The following is a 23,527-nucleotide window of genomic DNA, read 5'->3' as shown; positions in this document are numbered from 1 at the left end:
AGGGCTAAAAGAAAAAGTAGCAAAATAATGTGACTTGTCATCTCTGGAGAGTGAGATAATGAGTGATGTTATTTTGTTTACTTTTATCTTTATGTTTGCCAAAGTTTCCAATTTTTCAACAAGAAAGCTACATTACTCTCACAATCAGGAAAACATTAAAGAATTTTTTGTTTTGTCTTTAAAGAAGGAGTTTGATAACTGTTTTGAAAATGAGAAAAGGAAAAGTAATAGTTTTATAAAGGAAAGGCCAGGATTGCATATCATAGGTTGGGCATATTAATATTGCATATTAAGGTTGGGCAATTGAGGCCTTCTCAAGAGAATGTTAGGAACCTGCGGAGGAAACTTAAGGCAGGAAATAAAGGAAGGGGAAGTAAATAACAGAAACTTAAAGAAAGCAAAAATGTAAAACAGCAGAATCGGTATTCAAAGAGAGAAAAAGTGGGTTAAATTAAATTAAATGTGAGATGGGTGAATATTCCTAGGCTCGGGTATGAAAAGTAATCTCACACTTGAACTGAATTCTGAAAGACTAAGTAAAGAAGATAGACAGAAGGGAAATTCTAGTAAAGAGACCAGGATGTAGAGGGTTGAACAGAGACAAAAAATTAAAAATTAAAAATAAATTAATTAATTAAAAGAAGGTATAACACAGAGATAAAATCAACCTGTAATGAAGAAAGAAATTCTGTTCCTAAAAGCAAACGGTGCCAGTTGAGGAGTGTACAAGATGAGGCACTCAGGGTAAGCAGAAACCCACTTCAACCTTATGGGTTAAGTTAAATATTTTAAGATTTATTCTAAAAGTTGTAAAGGGCCACGAGAAGATAATAAATCGGAGTCACACAGTAAGATTTATGTTTCAGAATGATCACTCTTCTATTGTGCAGAAGATACATTTAATGCTAGACAAAACTGAAGAAAGGAGCTATGTCTGGGGACTATTGCAATAAGCCAAGCAGAAAAAGACTGCGCCTGAACCAACATAATTACAATAGGAATGAAGAGGTTGCGATAAATACAAGTAATGTTAAGAAGCTATAATTTTCCGTGAATGACTGGATTGGGAGGGGTGCGTAAGAGAAAGGAGTTTCTAGTAATTCCCAAGTTGCCGACTTAGGTGATTATATAAATAGTGGTATATTCACTAGAATGGACTATATAGGAGAAAAAAATAGCTCTGGGGAAAAATAAGTTCAGTTTGGACTATAGGATATCTAGGAAAAGACATTGAGAGGGATGTGAAGCTCTGGAGGAAGCAAACAAAATGGGTTTGTTATCATATGTTAAGATGTGGGGTTCTGAAATCAGAAAACCTGGCTTTGAATCCTGACTCCACTACTTACTACCTATGTGACCTTGAGCAAGTTTTGAAAATTTCTGAGTTCAGTTTTCTCATCTATGAAATAGGAATAACAACAGTAAGGATTCCATAGAATTATTGCGAGGATTAAATGAGATAACACATCTAAAGTACTAAAGTCACCACACATTTAATAAGCATTCAACAAATGTTAATTCTCTCCGTGTGAACTTCTGAACTACCCTGTGGCTTTGGACCTTTACATTCTCAGAGGACTGACTCAAGAGTTGAGTCTAATGTAAATTCAAACCACCAAAAAGAATAAATGAAACTTTCAAGTTCTTCTACTTCTCAAGAATTCATATATGTGAATTTATGTCATGTATTCATATACAAGAATTTATTAACACTCAATTGAAAAGAAATGAAAATATAAACAATATCATAGAGAATAAATACAATCAATGATTTTTTTAAAAAACACATTATTCCTGGCCGTAATAGCAATATAAAAACTGTTTGCTGAATGAATAGATGATTTTATCATCAAGACAAAAATGCATAAGCATAAAATACCAGCATTTTTTATTTTGCTTATGTCAAAAGTAAATTTAACTCATGTTCTAACACATTTCCTATTTAAATTATCAAGTTATATTAAATTTATATCACTTATTTAATTAAAGCCTATATATGAAAACATCGCTGTCAAAGGATCAATACTCATTATAAAATATTAAATGTAAAAACTAAGATATTTTTATACCTCTTTTCACATTCCACAATTTGTTTTGGCTTGTTTCTCATGATAGAAGTTGAATGATTAAGAATCCTAGAAGTAAATCAACACATTAATTCCCAAATATATTAAGGAGAATATTATATCACATTATATAAAAAATCTCCAAAATCAACTGCATCTGGTCCTTGAAGATCTTTGCTAGAAAAGAATATTTAAATATTATTTAGATCAAATGCCCATAAGTGCACTATTTATACCAAAATGAAGCTCAGCAACTTTTCATGCATCTTCTTTTATAAACCCTCTCTCAAAGTTTGGGTATCTTCTAGCCATGCTATTATCGCCCTTTGCATATCTAACTTTTGGCTAAGATAGAAGATAAAGAGATAAAGAGGTATCATCATGACTTATTTATTTTTCCTAGCACAGCAAATGATATGAGGTATGTTGATGTAATTATAATCATTTTGCCAAATGAAAAACTTTAATCCTAAATGCAAAATCAGTGCTAAAGTTCAATTTTTTTAAAAAAAAAGCATATGTTTCTTAAACTTTTAATAACTAAACTATTCGAAGAAAACCAAAGAAAAAAAGATAATGATGAACCATTATAAGAGGGAACTATTTGTACATAATGTTACATAATTCTAAGTATTAATCTCAAAGTCTAAAATAATGAATTATTAACTATCCTTTACGTAAGTAACTATATTTATTTAAGAGGGTTTTTTTCTTTTTTTTTTTTTTTTTTTTTTTTGAGACAGAATTTCACTCTTGTTGCCCAGGCTGGAGGGCAATGGCGCAATCTCCACTCACCACAACTTCCGCCTCCCAGGTTCAAGCGATTCGCATGTCTCAGCCTCCCAAGTAGCTGGGATTACAGGCATGTGTCACCACACCTGGCTAATTCTGTATTTTTAGTAGAGATGAGGTTTCTCCATGTTGGTCAGGCTGGTCTCGAACTCCTGACTTCAGGTGATCCTCCCACCTCAGCCTCCCATAGTGCTTGGATTACAGGCGTGAGCCACCCCACTCAGCTATTTAAGAGTTCTTTATGTTACTACATATATAAATATAATTTTCGCTTTTAAAATTTAGTAACATAGAAAATCTCTGCCTTTTATTCAAAATAAAATCTCCAGATGTTAACTACCCAAAGAATATAGAAACAAATTTTAAATAAAAGTTACATATTGACTAATAAAATATATAATGAATTAAATAAAAGTTGGTAATTACAGAAATATGGTTAGCATAAAGAAACCAAAGTCCATTACTCTGGGTTACTCACTAGCTTGGATCTAGTAGGGCCTCACTAGGAAAAATTGATAATGAGATGCAAAGGACAAGTATCATACACAAATCAGTGTAACTTTGGGCCAAACAATTTCAGAATTAAGGACACTTATTCTTCTTTATATAGGTATGCATTAAAATTGACTTAAACTTCTAAATGCAGAAAAAATAAGGTAATGAAATATCCAAAACTATTAGGAAAAATATTTTTTTAAAAGAAGAGAGAGCAGTAAGTACTATCCTTAGGGAAATATCAGAATTATTGCAAGGGGAGGGGAGTCAAACTGTAATGGCTTTCACTATGGTAAATTCTGATTCCTTCCCACCACACATTCATTAGCATTATGATTACTTCTGTGTATGAGTCATATTGAAACAGAAAGAAAAAAAGTTGAGATCCACTTACCTATAAAATATATTTTATGTACTTGAGAATTCCCTATGTAAAATTTTGCTATGTACACTGTATTTTATGCTTTACTCTGACATCCAAAGTCAAAACAAACATCTATTCTAATTAAACATCTAGATTATTAACACACTTTCCTAATGCAGTTACCAGTACTTATTTTAAGTAAAAGACTATGTAATATAGCTATCAGCCTGGCCCCTTAATACTTGAAGGCCTTACTCTGACATCCAAAGTCAAAACAAACATCTATTCTAATTAAACATCTAGATTATTAACACACTTTCCTAATCCAGTTACCAGTGCTTATTTTAAGTAAAACACTATGTAATATAGCTATGTCAGCCTGGTCCCTTAATACTTGAAGGCCTCCACAAACTAGATACCTTGATACATGTCCTGTTGCTCTGGTCCTCTGGAAGAGTTTATCACTGAATGATGCTCTACAATTTAAAGGTCTCCATCTGTATTCACATTTCACATAAATCAACCAAACCAAAAGATGGGAGAAGATGTTTTTGAAGAGGACAGGGTAGTCATTTGTAAAGAACGTACAAATGAAAGAATAGATTTCAAGGACTAAGAGATCGACCTAATTAGTTTCAACAAGCTAGAGGTTAGCACAGTGCTCCTCCAATTGAAATGTTCATGTGATCAGGAAAAATAATAAAACACGTAATGTCCATAATTTCTATAACACTAAAACAAAATTATAAGCTTCCCAAACCTAGTTTTGCTTTCCATGATCCTTAATTATACTTTAATTATACCTTTTATAATTACTTTTTGGTATTTAGCTATATCACATAGTACTCAGAAGCACATCTTTCAACAACAAAGAAAAAAATCTGTGACACACCTAAAAGCAAATAAAATAATTATTAAAAGGAAAAACATAACAGAAAATACTACAGAGTAAGTTAGCAGGTACAAACATGCAATGAGAACCAGTTAAATGAAGCTATTTATTGCAAAGTCACACATATATTTTAATCCTTTCTTTAGAATGATAACAAAATTTAAGAAGCCAGCTAAACATGTACTTATTAAGCCCCCTAAGAAAATCAATATAAGAAAAAGAGCAGTAGCCACTTTTCTAACACTAACATAAATGAGTAGGACTCGTGGAAATTTGGAGAACTGGCTCAATAATTTATAATATGTATCAACTTTTTTTTGTTTTTCAACAGAATTTCCTTTTTTATTATCAAGTTAATATTAAAAATATTCTAATAGTATTATTTTATTCTCAGTTCCTTCCTTGATTTCTCTCTGCTCTAAAAAACATGCTCTCTTTTTTACAATTTTATTTTATTTTGGTAAGAACATTTAACATAAGATCTCTCTTAAGAAACTTTTAAGTATACAATACAGTATTGTTAATTATAGGCACAATGTACAGCAGATCTCCAGAACTTATTCATCATACAACATTATTTTTAAGATACTGATTTTTTTCAAGACTATCCTTTTTTAAAATTTCCCAAATGACACTGAAGGTAAAATTATAACTTGCTAAATAGCTATTCAAAGATAATCCAAGTCATTAATTCAGAGTAACTTCAATACAATCAGATATAAGTAGAAATAATAACCCAATATTCTGACAGGGGATGGTAAAGATTGTTTATCAATTTAAAGAAATTCAACAATAAACTGTAAACATAAAGTAGCTTAATCAAACACATCTTAATCAGTCAAAGTGGGGGGCAGTCTTTTAAATAACTGGGCTTCATACTTTAAAACCATATGAGTTACCAACTTGATGGTTTATTTGCTGATCTCTTTTCCACCCTTTTTGAGTATTAATTCTGTATACTATCCTCTTGCTGCTCCCCAGGATAGTTTCATGTACCAAGTACTAGTATAAAATTTCTTAAATAATCAAAGACATTTAAAAAAATAATATGAACAAAGCAAGTGGCAAAACCCGCCATAAGAAAATCATCACTGAACTCAGTGTAAGCTGTTTTTTAACTACCTCTAGTTTGAGAGAAGATACATGGCTTCATTTAGCTGAAAGCTCACATTGCATTTGTCTTCTACTAGTAGCGAGTTAAAGAACAGTTAAGTAGTATACAGTCAAAGTAGCAGTCCTGGATAATACTTCCTGGTAGGTGAGAGTAATCTTAATCCAGTTAAATTATTTTAAATCAAGACTGAAAACAAACAAAAAATTACAATAACTGCTTTAAACCCTAAAAAGAGATGTTACAACTTCTGGCCTACAATTTTAAGTAGCATTTCAGATCCTTCACTAATATATTTGGAATATAAGACACAATAATACAGCATGAAAAGAAAAATCTACAACCAGAGAAGAAATAAATTACACCAAATTCACTGTAGGATACATCCTTATATAGGATTATGCTTAGTTTTTTGGTCTCATTCAAATTCAAGTATTGTGACAGTAAACAAAAAATTTTAATTATCTCAATCTAAAAGATCTAAGCAATAGCAACATATTGTAGAAGGAAGAAAGATTACTTAATAGAAAAAATACTAGATTTAGCATTAAAAATTTCTGAGATCCAAATTAAGTTCAGACATTAACAAAATTGGCTAGGGATCTAAAATTCTCTATACATTATCAATTTTAAAAGTAAAATGTGCTCTTTGGCCGGGAGTGGTGGCTCACGCCTATAATCCCAGCACTTTTGAAGGCCGAGGCAGGTGAAACCCTTGAGGCCAGGAGTTTGAGACCAGCCCAGCCAACATGGCAAAACTCCATCTGTATTAAATACAAAAAAATTGCCGGGCGTGGTGGCATACACTGGTAATCCCAGCTACTTGGGAGGCCAAGGCATGAGAATGACTTGAACCCAGGAGGCAGAGGCTACAGTGAGCCACGACTGCACCACTGCACTCCAGCCTGAGCAACAGAGCAAGACTCTGTCTCAAAAAATATGTGCTCTTTACTTTATGATCATATTATAAATATTTTAGTGTCTGAAAAAAATTGGACATACTTATCACAACGATGTCACTATACATCAATATTTAATCTAAAAAGTTCTTATATTAGTATGTACTAATATCTAAAATGAGAAGCAGAAAAACAGAAAATACTTTTACATATATCTTGAAGAACAGAAGTTTTTTTAGGTAGAACATATAATTTTTAACTAAATTAATGGCTCCTACTAATTTTAAATGTATTGATTTACTTTTCAAGTGATCAACCAAAAATATTTTTACTGAGTACTTACTATGTATAAGGCACAGTGCTAGGTGCTATTTTGTACTGATTACAAAACTACCACAAAAAACAAAACCAACGAAAGATAATGATTTAGTCAATGTTTTGCCTATGCTAGAAAGAATAATTTAAGTCATATGAATGGATGAAAAACTAATATACTAATAGGAAAAATGGAACGTACAGAAATATTGTACATGGCAATATAAATATCTATAACTAAGCACTCAAATGCTATTCCTAATACCATGAGAAAAATGGATATGGCTGTGGAATAGAGTGGCATGATCTTGGCTCACTGCAACCTCTGTCTCTCAGGCTCAAGCAATCCTCCCACCTCAGCCTCCCAAGTAGCTAGGACCACAGGTACACACCACCATGCCTGGAAATTTTTTTATATTTTTGGTAGAGATGGAGTTTCACCATGTTGCCCAGGCTGGCCTTGAACTCCTGAGCTCAAGTGATCTACCCACCTTGGCCTTGGCCTCCCAAAGTGCTGGGATTACAGTCGTAAACCATAGCACCCAGACAGCTGTGGGTTCTTAAGGAAACAATATTCTCTTCCCATAATGATAAATACAATTCTTTCACCTGCTAGGTAGAGGAGATAGAAACTTTTTAAGCTCCACAGAACAAGTGGTGGCTTGCTTCATCAAACCTCTTAAACCAAAGGGCAATCAACACTTAGATTATATTGGAGGGGGAAAAACAAACACAGCCTCATAAGTTGTCAATTTTAAAAAGGCCCATTAGAAAGGAATCACAGGAAGAGTTGAAAAGATAAACATCACAGAAAAGGCTGACAGAAAGTTATAGTAGAAGAAAAATGTGAACTGTGGATAAAGGTACATCAACAAAGAAAGAAATAAAGATTAGTGATTTTCTAATATTATTTTGTTTACCTATAAATGTAGCAGCTGTGCAAAAAAGATACTTAGGCTATTTAGCTTATTAGCTATTATCTATATTGCCCCTAAAAAGTGGCCCCTAGAAACCGTATATTTGTCATTTGATAAGTTTTAATTGTATTTTTCAATGTACATTTAAACAAATGCCAGTATATTTAAATTTGAAACTTCCCAAAACATGGCCATATTAACCATAAACATTTATTATTTTGAATAAATGAAATAAAATACTTATTACATATCCATGTTAGATGCACCAACATATTCTCTTTTCTCAAAAAAAAAAAAAAAAAAAAAAAAAAAAACACTTAGATCTTCATCATTTCGAAACTATAAATGTAGTCCCCTCAGTACACAAAGATGGCAATAACAGTCGACCTTCAGCAGCATATGGTACTTTTCCTGCATTAGAAGTGGACTTGTCTTGATTTTATTCTGATTCACACAGTGTCCTTCTCATTACCAACAACATGTATTTCAACAAAGCCTAACCAAAAGATGGGGAAAATGGTCTTTGACCAAGTAATAGACTAAAGTGAGCCAGTGATCCTCAAATCATCATACTGATTTAATCAACCCTTATAAAATTTAACTCCATTCTAAGGAGTTTAGAAATATCCCAAGTAATTCAGAATCTGAGTTTTAAAAAGCACATTATATATATGACATGGAAACTATATTTAAAAAAAAAAGCTTACAATGTAAATAATGCTACTGTGAGCTAAAATTAATACCAACAAATAAATCAGTTATTACGATTCAGCACATACATAGGAATAAAAAAGAAATAACTAAGCAATATTAACTATAGTGACTACATATATGAGTACAATTTTGTTAGCTGTAAATGTAATTTTACATTTCTGTCCTAAGTATTTCCTATTGCCTTTTAATACAGGTTGAGTATCCCTTATTTGAAATGCTTGGGATTGGATTTCAGATTTTTGAATGAGGGATACTCAATCTGTAGTTATCCCTTGCGATAGATCTTAAGAGGGCACTATTGTTTACTCAAAACTTCATATACTTTATTTGATAATCTTTAATAATTAGATGTAACGATTATAAAACTTGCCAATTCAAATCTCATTACTGAAAAGAATACCTGTTCTTTTGTTCTTGCTGCAATAATTGAGCAGCTATTTTCCTCAAATCAGTTACTTCCTTCAAATCGTCATCCTCTTCCTCTGTCAGTAACTGTTCTTTCTCAAGTCTGAAAGGTGACACAAACATGGTTATCCAAAAAGTAAGAGAGACTATATTTTATGCCAGCTTCCAGAAATAGAAACCATTTTTGTTTTTAACACCATGTGAAAGTTAAAATCCTACATTCTCTACTCATTATGAAATGTAGCATACTGGCTGTATTAATATAATTAATTACTAACAAATAGTAGCAAAGTATATAACCATTTTTTAAATTTCTGAAATGTGTAATAGTCATAGTAATCTAAAAGTGTATATTCTCCAGCCTTGAGTATAATAAGGACTACAGAGTTCTCTATGGCCTGTCTTAATACATAAATTTAAAATGTAAAATTTTGTCATTTAATTCAAACATCCTGTTTTTATCGATTCATTTTTATTTTAAAAATATGTATATAAAATGTCTAAATAAAGAAAATCTGAAATAGGTTCAAATAAGATTGAAAAATTTGCCAGAAAATATTAATATATCATTTTTATCAAAGAGAACAAAAAAATTTTAAAAGAAATTGTTATTCAAACTCTAGTTATTTTAACTTAAAGGCATTTCACTTTAAAAACAGTATCAAACCATGAATCTCTGTGACTTTACCACATCGTACATGCCACAGGTGACTCCTAAGTTTAAGCAATTGCCCTCATTAGATGAGGTGAGAAAGTAAAAGAATGAAATCTCAAGAGTTCAAGACAAAGCAATGTACCTCCTTACAGGGCATCAGAGATGATTAACAACTTTTAAAATCTACTGACGAAGTCATTTGGAGGCAGCATAATGTAGAAAAAAGAGAAAAGTTTAAAAATCAAAGAGAGCTACATTGACACTCTAGGTACTAGTGGATACTAGCTAAGTGGTTTTAGGCATAAAACTTAGAGTCTTTGAACTTCACCTTCCTCATCTGAAAAAAACGACATCAATATCTATCCTGCAGGATTTTAATGAAGATTAAATGAGAAACATAAGAAAGCACATAGTACCAATCCTGGTACATGGTAGGTATTCACCAAATGTTCCTTCTTTCCTTTCTGCAGCTAAAAAGCAACCTGAAGGAGCAACTGAAAAAATGTGGTAAGTGATACTCCATCATTTTATAAGATGAATGGTTCAGAAAAGATCCAAAGCACAATTATTTTAATAAAATACGGACATAAGTACCCTTAAAAGTCATAACCAGCCTGACAAAAATGAAAAGCACAGTAGAACAAGAGACAGTACATCTGAGTTCCAGACATTTAAAACTCGTGGTTTCAGTGTCTTTACTGGTAAAACAATATCAATACCATCTATTTCAGAGGGTCATTAAATATCTCAAATGAAGCAATGTATGTGATAGTATAGTCCTCCTCAGTAATAATAATAGAAGTCATTATTACACTTCACGGGGAAAAACAGTGCATATCCTACACTCAAACACTTACTATAATTTTGTGTTTAATTGAGAAATATAGACATGTGCAGTATTTACAAATTAACTATCTAAATGTAAGAGGTAAATGAACAAAAATTCATATTTTTTCAAGTACTCTTCAAGTAGTAATATCTAATAATGGCTCAAGTGCTTATAAGTAACACTTCAATTTCATATGTGCTTACCTTTTTTTGTCTCTTAATTCTTCATTTTTCTGAGACTTTTCAGAACACTTTTCTTTTCCCTTATAGAAAAGAAAGTTATCATTTTAAATTGTATAGTCCACTTTTATAAGATCAAGAGAACATGTTATTAATATCTGTTCAAAGTTTTATTTACCTTAAAGAAAGATACGAATGATCCAATATGTGTATCTCCCTGTTCAGGAACTGCTATATCTTCTGTGTTGGGGTCAATAAAATCATAAACCTCCTGGTCTAGGTATAGATTAATATTTATTAGAAAATGTACATAGTAAACTATATGCTTGACATTGCTGTCCTTAGAAAAATGTGCATTTTCTCAATATAAGAGTTAGCTAAAGACAATATAATTTTTCAAAGTCCATTTTTAATGTGGGCTGTGTACATGAAACAAAAATAGCAGGTACCATATGAATTACCTTTCTGAGAATCAGTCTTACTTCCTATTGTGTGATTGTCATTTCTTGAGGTCTGCTCTCTATTTGATTCTGAGACTTGAGAATGAAGGCTGATTGTGTCATCATCTGATGGCTAAAAGGAATAAGCAAAAAGTAAAACCAAGCATTTTAAACATACGATATGAATTGTGTTGCTTCAATTTTACATATGAATTACAGAATGTTTGCTTTACATCTCCAGTTCTCAAACCCAAAATTAACATAAGGTTTACTGCTCAGTTTTAAAAATCAGCATGTCCCCCTTTTTCAGTTTTAGTCATAAAATACAAAGATCATCTTTTCAATCAAAATAAAGCTCAAGTACACACAGGTGTCTCTATTTCAATGCTCTAATAAAATTGTAAAACAGAATAGATCAGCAATAGAAAATACTCACTTCTGTTGTGGATAATCGTTTCTCTCCATTATCACTTCCAATTCCAGAGTCAGGGCCATGATTTTTATTTGGATAAAAATCTTCCATACTATGGAAATAGAAATCCTAAGAGCAGTTAGAGTTTTCTTCTTAAATAGATAATGCACACTTGACCTAAAATTTCCCTAGATAATACAGAATACATACTCTTGATGTCAAAGATCCCTAATTAAGGTCTTGAGGAGAAAAATATCAGAACTCTTCCTACAAAACATTTTATTCATGCCATTCACGCAATATTGTTCTCTTCATATACTCTAAAGTGTCAATTGTTAACAATAACCTATTATTTCTCCTCAGATATTCAGAAAATCAGGCTACCTTGTTAGAACATTATCTTGATAGAAGACCTGCTTTTGACATTGGTTTGTCAAATTTCATCACAGAGCTTTCAATTTATACAGTTTACTCTTCATTGGCTCTAAAAATATGTTTCATTTGTATAAATAATACCCATCTAATACTTAAGAGAGGATGCAAAAAAGAAGGCTACAAAGTATGGAATATGCAATTCAATACTTTCAAATTCCATTTGCCCTTGCAAATTTCTGAATTACAAAAATGCCACCTAGGAAGCAAAGTATTTTTTACTTTAATTTGCAATTTCATCACACAGTCTACAATAACCACTTATTACGTATGAGGAACTGCGCTACATGTTTTAAGAAAATACCTTACATATGTCTTGTGAAAACTGTAGCAAATGGACAGTGTTTTCTCATTTTATATATGAGAAAACTTAAACTGGAAGGGATTAAGCAATTTACCCAAGGACACACAACTTACAGCCAGCAGTCCAAATCTGATCCCCAATTATCTAGCACTAAAGTCCCTGGTCATAATCAGTATGTTATAATTCCTCTCCTAAAAACAGTTTCATGCTGAAAAAAAACCACTGATTTTTGTACTTTTCAGAAGTGTATCAACAATTTAAGGGAAGAACCTACCAAGTATCAGGTACTATGCTGAATGCTTAAGAGAAAATAAAGTTTTTAAAATTTGCCTTCAAAGACCTCTCAGCCCAGAGGAAAAATAAATGTGTCCTTTAATAAATAAACCTGTCCTTTAAATGTTTTGAAGACTATAATGAAGGCAAATACAAAGTGCTATGAGGAAAAAAAAAGGTCAACTAATTCTCCTCGGTAAAGTTAGGAAGGCATCACTTAAGAATGTGGCATTTTAGCTTAGTCATGAGGATGAAGACAGGCAATAACTATTAGCATTCACTGAGTGTCTACACTGTGTTATTTACTGTTAGATGCACCTCATATTTTAGACCTAATTCTTACAGTCTTAAAGTTATTATTTCTTTTTACAAATAAAAATAATAAAGCTTACAAAAGTTAACTTCCCAAGGGGAAAAATGGTAACATTTACTGTTTATCATTTATTGAACTAATAATTGCCAGGCACATATTTAATTCTCACAACTTTAGAAGTGGGTATGGTTAACATTTTCAATGAGGAAACAGGCTCAGAGAAGTTAAATAACTTACAAAAGGCCATAAAGAAATTAAATGGTTAAACCACTATTACAGCCAAAATCCATCTGACTGCACCGCACAAAATACATCCATGTACTTGTAGTAAATAACAAGGATGATAATAAACTATTTGTTGAGGAAATATAATGGGTAAGGCATTGCACTAAGTACTCTATATACATTGCTTCATTTAATCCTGACAGCACCTGTGTGATTATTTTCCATTTTACATCTAAGAAAACTAGGGACCAGAGACATTCAGGCTCAAGGACATACAATTATTAAGAGTCATAAAAGGGCTTCAAAGCCATTGTGGGAGTTCAGTTAGGGTGGTGGTAAAAATATTAAGGGAAAAATACTAGAGAAAGTTATAGAATATAGTCTCAAACCCTTTTGGAAGCCCTAAAGGTTTTTTCTATTGTTCTTGGCTGAAGGTAGCTTTGTCCCTTTAGTTAAATAAATTAGAATAGAAACAAAGGAATGTGAGTTTACCTAACTAACTTGCTTACTCATGTGGTTCTAAAATTAACCTTTGATCATTCCAGATGGCTCTCTTGGGGTAGAAAGTTGACCAGGGATATTACCCTCTAATGGTGTTTGCTTTAGGCCTCAGAACCTGTCCTTTAATCTTTAACCTCTAGTGGTGTTGACTCAGAGGTTTTGTTATTTAATGTATGCTGAATAAAGGCCAGTGGTTGCAACTGTTTCCAGCACTCTCCAGGGAGTCTATAAGTGGCCCGGGCACTCAGTCAAACTGGCAAAGCATAATATCTGTGTGTCAGTGTACTTTATTCATTCATCATTGAATCAGGGTCTGCAAGACAGATCCCCGCAGGTGGTGACCCCAACACGCCATATTATGTATGACTCTAAAAGCTATTATATATAACTACTGTAATGACTATCTATGTATAATAAAGAGTTTACAGAACAGACAAGACATAGAAGGGCATTCTAGCTGGTAAGAACCATATAGCCAAGAGCCTGAGTATGAAAGTGGAAAGCACATGCAAGAATTTTCTAAGTAGTTCAATACAGGCTGTGAGTGAGAAATTAACACAACTGACAATCCACTTTATAGATCTGCACTGTTCAGTATAGTAAGTAGCCAGTAGCTTTATATGGCCATTCCAAATTGAGACACATTATACATGTAAAATACATACCAGATTTCAAAGACTTAATATTTTAAAAACATGTAAAATATCTCACCAAGTTTTCACATTAATTACATGTTGAAATGATAATATTTTGTAATATACCCAACTAAATAACATGTATTTCTTTTTACTTTTTTCAAAATGGATAACAAAAAAATAAAAATTATATATATATATATATAGATATATATATATGTGTGTGTCTCATATTATATTTTTATTGAATGGTCCTGCTAGAGAATCTCTCCAAAATATATCTTAATTCTGCCCATTTCTTTTCATCTCCATTGCAATCACTTTATTCTAGACCCCCTGATTTCTTGGCAGTACTACAACAACTCAACTGGTTTCTGTGCTTCTATTTTTGGTTACTTCCAATCAATTCTGCTATGAGCCAAAATAGTTTCTTTTTTAAAAAAGGAACATGAGTCAAATCATGTTATTCCCCCACTTAAAACTGTCCAATGATTTCCCACTGTACTTTAGGTAAAATTCAAACTTCTGACCACATCCTACAAAGCACCCAAATGACTTGAACTCTGACTACCTCCCTAAATCAACTTGTACCACATTGTTCCCTTTCAGCTACTCTGCTTCAATCATATTGGCCCCCTTTCAGTTGTTTGAACACACCAAGTTCCTTCCTAACTTAAGGCCATGGCAATGTCATTCTTTGTGCCTAAGATGCTCTTACCTTTGCTCTTCACAGAGCTGGCTTTTATTCATTCCCTGACCACACTCGAAATACGTTCCTTCATAGCACTGAATACAATTTGAAATTTTGTAAGTGTGTGTATTTCCTTGCTTTGTTTATTCACTGACTCCTACTCCACTAGACTGTGAGCACCATGAGTGCCAAGACCAACATGTATGACATTCAACAAAACATAACTGAATCTACCAGTAGGCATCTAACTAATATTTGTAAAATAAATGACTAAAATAGTACATGCCATTACTAAAAATAAATTCATATTAAAATAAATATAAAGCATATTAAGAGAACAGAATATGTCTTAATTCCAATTTTTGGAGCAATTGTTTGGTCTAATACAATTCATAATATTAAACAAAATAATCTTTAAGAACTAAATCTAATATTTAGATACTTAATTCTACTTACAAAATAAAAATATTCAAGCAAAAGTCCTATTTGGGAATTCAAGAACTTGCGCTGTTAACAATAGTACTTACTATACTGCCATTCAAAGCAATCTAAAATGTATCACATATGTAATGACAAATCTTCAAATATTTTAGGCAAGGGCATGGTCTAGCTTTCTGCAGTCTCACCCCATTCCAGGTTATTTTCTAAACTATTACATGGATTTACACTTTCATAAAATCTTTCAGACCAATCTACATCTTAAAAGGATAAATTAAAAACAGAATACTGAATCTACCATCTCAAAATCTCATGGGAATCAAAACACTGAAATCATAAAGAACATTAAAGATATTCATCAGATTATATCAAAGATGATATTATGATATATCATCTTCAATCCAGACATAAAGACTATGATGAAAGGGAAAATGTACTCCCCAAAACTCTTGCTCTTCCACCAACCTCAGTTCAAAGTCGAATTTTACTTGTAAGAAATGTACAATACAGTGATCACAAAAGTAAATTAATACTCATCACATGCTGAGAAATTAGTGTTTCTGTACTATAATGTCAAACATTTACATTTTACTACTAAAACTTAAATAATTGAGAAAATGTCAAAATTATTCTAGTATCCTAGAACTTCATTCTATGATGGTGATATTTAGCTTCAGTCAATTATTGATTTTCATGCTGAACCAAACAGCCTAAATATATTCAGAACACTCAAGATTAATAAGTATCTTTTATAACAGGAGAAGATAGCAATCATCAAATGAAAACTGTAAGAATCTTGCATTACCTGTCTGTGAGAGGCTGGGAGGGCATTCGTTTACTCAATGATGGAAGATCCAGGGAATCTGGTTTCTTATCCATTCTGCAACATGCTTGAATATTTAAGTATTTAAATATGTGCACCTTACCCTTTAAACATATCTGTGAATAAAAAATAAAGACAATTTAACTATATAGTTCCAAATATAAATGATGTCTATCATTTTCAACCAGTCAATAGTCTCAAATTACATTGAGACATCACAATCTTGATTGATATTTTGCATATTTAAATAATTTGTACTTCTGACACCAGGTGGAAAAATCTGCCAACACTGATACCAGCTAAAATTCTATTGCCATTTCTGTTCTTATTTTAAAAAGTTATTTTTCAGTATTTCACTGGAGTTTTGTTGTTAAAAGCAGAATATACAAACTATTAAACAATATAAAGTTTACAACTCATAAAAGTGTTCTTTATTCAAAAAACTGAAAAGAAATATATTCATTGGAATGGTAAGAAAAGAATAAATAATCTATGGAATTGTTTTCTTTTTTCTTTTTTCTTTTTTTTTTTTTTCTGTTTTTGAGACAGTCTCACTTTGTCGCCCAGGCTGGAGTACAATGGCACAATCTCGGCTCACTGCAACCTCCACCTCCTGGGTTCAAGTAATTCTCCCACCTCAGCCTTCTGAGTAGCTGGGATTACAGGTGTACGCCACCACACTCAGCTAATTTTTTGTCTTCTTTAAAGTAATCTCATCAAGAAGTTTGGCATAAATACTGGAAAAACACTAATATTAAAAAACGTAAATATAGGAAAAATGAATTTCTTGAAAGATAGGCTGGTAAGATTTACATAATAAAAGAAAACAATGGTCAATTCAACTAGAATAGTATCCTAGAAATTACTTTCATTGGCTACAGAGAAAATGAATAATGAGGAATAAAATACTATGTCAACAAAGATATTCTGTGTAAAAACACGACAAATGAGAGGTAACAAAACTGTAAGTTAGCTTTACCAAGGTTAATTACAGTCACTGAGTGACAGCAAATAAATATTTCCCAAAATTCTAATAAAAAATATAACATTTTATGGGCTCACAGAAGCTTACCTCGTGCAAAAAATCAACAAAGAAAACAGTGGCCGGGCGCGGTGGCTCAAGCCTGTAATCCCAGCACTTTGGGAGGCCGAGGCGGGTGGATCACGAGGTCAAGAGATCGAGACCATCTTGGTCAACATGGTGAAACCCCGTCTCTACTAAAAACACAAAAAATTAGCTGGGCGTGGTGGCACGTGCCTGTAATCCCAGCTACTGAGGAGGCTGAGGCAGGAGAATTGCCTGAACCCAGGAGGCGGAGGTTGCGGTGAGCCGAGATCGCGCCATTGCACTCCAGCCTGGGTAACAAGAGCGAAACTCCATCTCAAAAAAAAAAAAAAAAAAAAAAAGAAAACAGTAAGACAAGAACATTAAAAAGCAATTATCATTCCAGGTCAAAAGGAAGAATGTTTCTTAGATAATTCTAACAGATACTAGGTCTGTCTTGACCACTGAAAAATTTCATTTAAAAAGAAAATTAAAACTTTTGAGCTATTAGAATAGAAATATATTAATTACCAATTAAATGTGCTAAATATCATTAATTTTCTATTACAAATTATTAATATTAAATATTATCAACTAAAATGTACTAAAATTAAAATGTCTGAGGTAGTGTCCTACTATATGTCCAAGCCAAACAAAAATTTATCTTAATTACCAAATTAAGATTTGGTAAATCATTCCCTTTTGTATATTTTAACTTTTTATCATAGTGCTTCATGTACACAGTTTTTAAAACTCAAAATTAATTACGAAGCTGACAAGACATAATCCTCAATTCTACTTCTCTCTTTTTTTTTTTGGAAAACAGTGTTTCATTCTGTTGCCCAGGCTGGGGTGCAGTGACGCAAACATGGCTCACTGCAGCCTTGACATCTTGGGCTCAAGTGACCCTCTGGGATTAGCTGGGATGGGATTACAGGCATGCACCACCATGCTCGGCTAATCTTTTTTATATTTTGCAGAGGCAGGGTCCCACTAAGTTGCACAGGCTGTTCTTGAACTCTTAGGTTCAAGGGATCCTCCCACCTCCGCCTCCCAAAGTGCTGGGATTACAGGCATGAACCACAGTGCCTGGCCCATTCTACTTCTTTCAATCTCTTAAGACCAAATTCCCACTTTAAACTCTTTTAGTTGAATTTCTGCTATTTGCCTTCATATTTATAAATAACACACTTCTACTGCTATTTGTTTTAAATTTTTCAATTGTAGATTCATTGGAGTCTCACTAAGGAAGATGAGAACTTGCATTTCTTACATTATCCACACCACCACCACCACCATCCCAGCCTCCCCACTTCCTATCAATTCACATAAAATACTTCTCTCTGCAGAAGCATAACATAGTAATTAAAAGCATGGACTCTGGAGTCATGCTGCCTTAGGTTGAATCCTGGCTCTAACCCATGCTAGCAATGGGACCTTGAACAAGTCATTTAACTCCTATGCCTGTTTCCTTATACGTAAAATGAGGATAATGACAGTACATGTTTTACAGGGTTAATATAAGAATTAAATGAGTTCAATATATGTAAGGCATTTTCAACAGTGTAACACAGTAAGTACTATATAAATGTCTGCTTTTATAGCTATGTCCCAATTTTTCACTAAATCAAAATCCAGTATTTATATTATTATGACCAAGAAAATATTCACAGATAAACTCTGCAGAGTAATAGGATTACATTTCCTTTCTCCTGTCAGTTTTTGTTTTTTCTAAAGTAATTTATGGCCCCATTTTTTCCTTTGAAAAATTTTCTATATGCCTATTATAAATTCATTCTTGACATTGACAGATCTATAAAACATCTCTCCATGTGGACAAACACATTTAAGTCCTCTTTCTTTCTTTCTTTCTCTTTCCTTCCTTCCTTTCTCTCTCTTTTGAAAAATGTTCTATATGCCTATTATAAACTCATCTTGACTTTGACAGAACTATAAAACATCTCTACATGTGAACAAACACATCAAGTCCCTCCCTCCCTCCCTCTTTTCTTTCCTTCTTTCCCTCCCTCCCTCCCTCCTTTCTGTCTCTCTCCCTCTCTTTGTTCTTTCTTTCTTTCTTCCTTTCTTCCTTCCTATTTCTTTATTTTTACAACTCCTGTACTCCAAACTACTGACTGCTGCTTACTAGGCCTATGCATATCTGTCAATTTCAGACATGATGAATTCCTCTTTTTTTAGTTTATTCTCTCGCTTTGGTATATTACACCCTCTGCTAGCATCCTAAGAAAGGGTACATGGGAGTCAAAATTTCTAAGACCTTGCATGTTTGAAACCTTTCTCTACCTCACATTTGATAACAGTTTGAGTGTAGAATGTTGAAAATATTATCTTAGTTCTCAAAGGTATCATTCCAACATCTGGCAGCTTCCATGGCTGCTGCTAGAAAGTCATTCTGATTAGCACTCCTATGAATATGCTCCATTTTTCCTCTTTATTTTTTTCCTCCAGCTTCATTAGAGTATGAGTGACAAATAAAAATTGTTTATATTTAAGGTGTACAACGTGATGCTTTAATATACAGTTGACCCTTGAACAACACAAGTTTGAACTGTGCAGGTCCATTATACATGGATTTTCTTCCACCTCTGCCACTCCTGAGATAACTAGACCAACCCCTGCTTTTCCTCCTCTTCAGCCCTGTTCAACGTGAAGACCTTGGGATTTTTATGATGATCGACTTCCACTTAGCAGATAGTAAATATATTTTCTCTTCCTTAGGATTTTCTTAGTAACATTTGCTTTTCTCTAGCTTACTTGATTGTAAGAATACAGTAAATAACATGTAACATACAAAATATGTGTTAGGCAACTGTTTATGCTATCGATAAGGCTTCCAGTCAACAGTAGGCTACTAGTAGCTAAGTTTTTTGCGAGTCCAAAGTTATACATGGATTTTTATGGTATGTGGGGGTCAATGTCCCTAACACCCATGTTGTTCAAGGATCAACTGTAGTATACCTTGTGAAATGATTGCCACAGTCAAGCTAATTAACATGACCATCACCTCATATAGTTACCTTGCTTGTATGTGTCGTGAGAACACTTCAGTTCAATTATCTGAACAAATTTCTAGTATACAATATTATTGACTATTATCATCATGCTATACAACAGGTCTCCAGTACTTATTCATCTTATAACTGAAGGATGGTATCATTTAAAATCTCCCCTTTAAAATCCCACCCTTCATCCCCTGATAACTACCATTCTACTCTCTGTCACTATGAGTTCAACTTTTTATTTTATTTTTTTAAGAATCTACATAAACATCAGATCATGCAGCATTTATCTTTCTGTGTCTGGTTTATTTCAGTTAGCATAATGTTCTCAAGTTTCACCCATGTTGTTGCAAATGACAGGATTTCCTTCTTTTCCTAAGGCTAAATAATATTGCATTACACATAGACACATCCCCCACCCCCACCAACACATACTATATTTTCTTTTGTCACTTATCTGTTGACAGACATATAGGTTGTTTCCATATCTTGATGGTAATAAATAATCCAATGAACATGGTAGTACAGATTAATTCTTTAAGATCCTGATTCCATTTCCTTTGGATACTGTAATTTGTAAGGGATGTATACTTGGTCTTGTTCCTGTTTCCTACACACAGCTCCTAAAACTCCTACACAGTCTCTTAAGTTATAAGTATCCTTTTGTACACTAATAAATGACTGGTGGCTGGGAGCTCCTGGATAGCCACAGGATAGGGGCCTAATTGCCAGGAAAACCAACCATGAGATAAGAAAGTTGAAACTCTCAATTGTACCTCTCTCACCTCCAGGAACCAGAGAAGGGCTGAAAGTTGAGTTGATCACCAATGATCAATGATGTAACCAATCATGCCTCCTCAATGAAGCCTCCATAAAAACCAAAAGGACAGGGTTCGGAAAGCTTACAAATGCTAAACACGTGGAGATGCCTGCAAGGTGGCATGACCAAAGAGGGCATGGAAGCTTTGCTGAGTCTCAGAAAACAATACACCAAAATGAAAGCCTCAGAAGCAGCCTCAGAGGCAAAGTTTTTCTCTGACTTTCTCCAGACCCTCTGTCTCTCACCTACTCATTCTCACAAGGGGCAAGTCATGGAAACAAGAATTTCTCTTCCCCAAGGCCAGTCAAAGGCACTATAACCCCTTTTTTATCCAAAGCAAGCCATAAAGCCTAAAAATATTACTCTAAGCTTCCCCTACCTTTCTGTGTAACCACTGGCCATAAAGAAATTAAAACCCTTATTCCAGAGGAGTCCTATCCTATATGTCAGAGGAACAAACGCTACAAGAGAGATGCCAAGAAAAGGCCTTGCTAGGTTCTCTCCAACTATTACCATTAGCTTATACTCTTTTTTTTTTTTTTGGTCCAATCACATTTTTATATTACTCACATTTTTATATTACTGTCCCAGTCTCAGTTGAATCTAAGCATAAGTCAGTTAACTTTCTCTATATCTTTGGGTCTGCATTCTGAAGGCTCCAGTGTCACGTGAAACTCTATCAAATAAATTTTTTATCCTTTTATCTTGTTTACTCGTTTTTTTTATAGGGGTATCAGCCATGACCTTTACGATGGGGAAGAAAGGGATCAACCCCTCTCCACCCCTTCATTTGGCACCCCTTCTCACATACCTTGTCCTATCCATCTCTTCCATCTGGCTATTCATTTGTATACTTTGTAATAAATTAGCAATAGTAAGTAAAGTGTTTCCCTGAGTTCTGTGAACCACTCTAGCGAATTAATTGAACCTGAGGAGAGGGTCATGGGAACCTGAATTCATAGCTGTTCAGTCAGAAGTATAGATGAGCAGTCTGTGGGACTGAGCTCTTAACCTATGGGATCTGATGTTGATTCCAGGTAGTGTCAGAATTGAATTGAATCATAGGACACCCAATCAATGTCTGCTGGAGAACTGCTTGGTGGTGTGAAGAAATCTCCACACATTTTGGTGACCAGAAGTGAAGTATTCTGTATTGAGGGTTAGACTAGAAAAACAGTTTGGTTTGCTTTTCTTTTTCTTACAGATATATACCCAGAAGTGGGATTAAAGGACTATGTTAACTTTTCTTCCCAGGTCCACAAGGGGCATGGTTAAAGGCAAGAACTTCCCAGTGCCATACCTCCATTCACCTTTCCATCTGGGAGCCTAGAGTTTTTTGTCTAACTTTCCCACGTGGGAAGGGTAGGCAGCCCAGGTAGCTCCCTTTGTTTAGAAAGTCCACCAAAAGCATTGGAAGGAGGGCCTCTATTGCGAACCAGGCAGCCAATCCAGCATCGGAGTGAAAGATCGATCACTCCAGAGGAAGTTTGGAAAAGCTCCTCTCACTGCAAGAACTTGAATGGGGTGGGAGTAACTCTGGGGTTAAAATCCCTCCTACTCCCTTACCTATAAGGACTCCATCTCTGGATTCCCTCCCACGACAGCGTGGGAGCATCTATCTATCTATCTATCCATCTATCTATCTCTCTTTCTCTGCCTAATAAATTGCTTTTCCATAAAGCTCTTTGGGTTTGATATGTACTTGAACAATATCACCGCACCACCTCGGTCCCCCCAAATTCTTGGGTGAGTAAGAGGCCAAGGACCTGGAAAAAACATATCTGATCCGGGAACAATGAGCGTCTTTGGAACATCCCTGCAGCCCTGCTCCTGTCTCCCAGTTACAGGTTGGAATATCATATGGTAGCTCTATTTTCAGTTTTCTGAGGAATCTCTATAGTGTTTTCCATAATGGCTGTAGAATTTTACATACCCATCAATACTGTACAACAGTTTCCTTTTCTCCATATCCTTGCCAGCACTGGTTATCTTTTCTTTTTGATAATAGGCATCCTAAAAAGTGTGAAGTAATATCTCATTATGGCTTTGATTGACATTTCCCTGATGACTAGAAATGATGAACATCTTTACATACAGCTGTTGGTCATTTGTATGTCTTCTTTGAAAAAAATGTCTATTCAAGTCCTTTGACTATTTTTTAATTGAGTTATTATTAATTTTTTTGCTATTGAGTTGTATGAGTTCCCTATATATTTTGGCTATTCACCCCTTATCAAATATATGGTTTACAAATATTTCTGGATATACACACAAAAAAATTGATGTGCTCCCTTTTGTTTCAGTGAAAGCCTTCTGGTGTTTTGGTCTCTGTCATTCATGTTAGAGATTATTCTTGCAATGTCTAATGATTTGTGGGTGTCTGTTCATTTTCGCTTGTTTTGTTAGACAGAGTCTTACTCTGTAGCCCAAGCTGGAGTGCAGTGGCACGATCTTGACTCACTACAACCTCCACCTCTGGGCCTCAAGCAATTCTTGTGCTTCAGCCTTCTGAGTAGCTGGGA

The 23,527-nt window shown here is 33.8% G+C and overlaps 1 protein-coding gene across 11 annotated transcripts in view; it reads right to left on the bottom strand.

The window, feature by feature from the left end:
- The window catches only part of LRCH2 (leucine rich repeats and calponin homology domain containing 2), a 174,185-nt gene that overhangs the window by 110,095 nt on the left and 40,563 nt on the right, over nt 1–23,527 (bottom strand). For 10 of the 11 annotated variants that reach the window (XR_012515668.1, XR_012515665.1, XR_012515670.1 and 7 more), the window contains exons 6-12: nt 16,103–16,236; nt 11,510–11,597; nt 11,095–11,206; nt 10,812–10,909; nt 10,658–10,716; nt 8,966–9,073; nt 2,070–2,135 (exon numbers count right to left, since the gene is read on the bottom strand). Coding sequence is in view for 1 of the 11 variants with exons in the window: in XM_003935833.4 (XP_003935882.1) it covers nt 2,070–2,135; nt 8,966–9,073; nt 10,658–10,716; nt 10,812–10,909; nt 11,095–11,206; nt 11,510–11,597; nt 16,103–16,236 (665 nt within the window). In the remaining 10 variants the exon portion in view is untranslated. The remainder of the gene's footprint in view (nt 1–2,069; nt 2,136–8,965; nt 9,074–10,657; nt 10,717–10,811; nt 10,910–11,094; nt 11,207–11,509; nt 11,598–16,102; nt 16,237–23,527) is intronic. The other variant, XR_012515674.1, reaches the window with a different exon arrangement.

Source organism: Saimiri boliviensis, chromosome X, assembly GCF_048565385.1.
Source record: "Saimiri boliviensis isolate mSaiBol1 chromosome X, mSaiBol1.pri, whole genome shotgun sequence".
Lineage (NCBI taxonomy): Eukaryota > Metazoa > Chordata > Mammalia > Primates > Cebidae > Saimiri > Saimiri boliviensis.
This window is presented reverse-complemented; position numbering and strand designations above follow the sequence as displayed.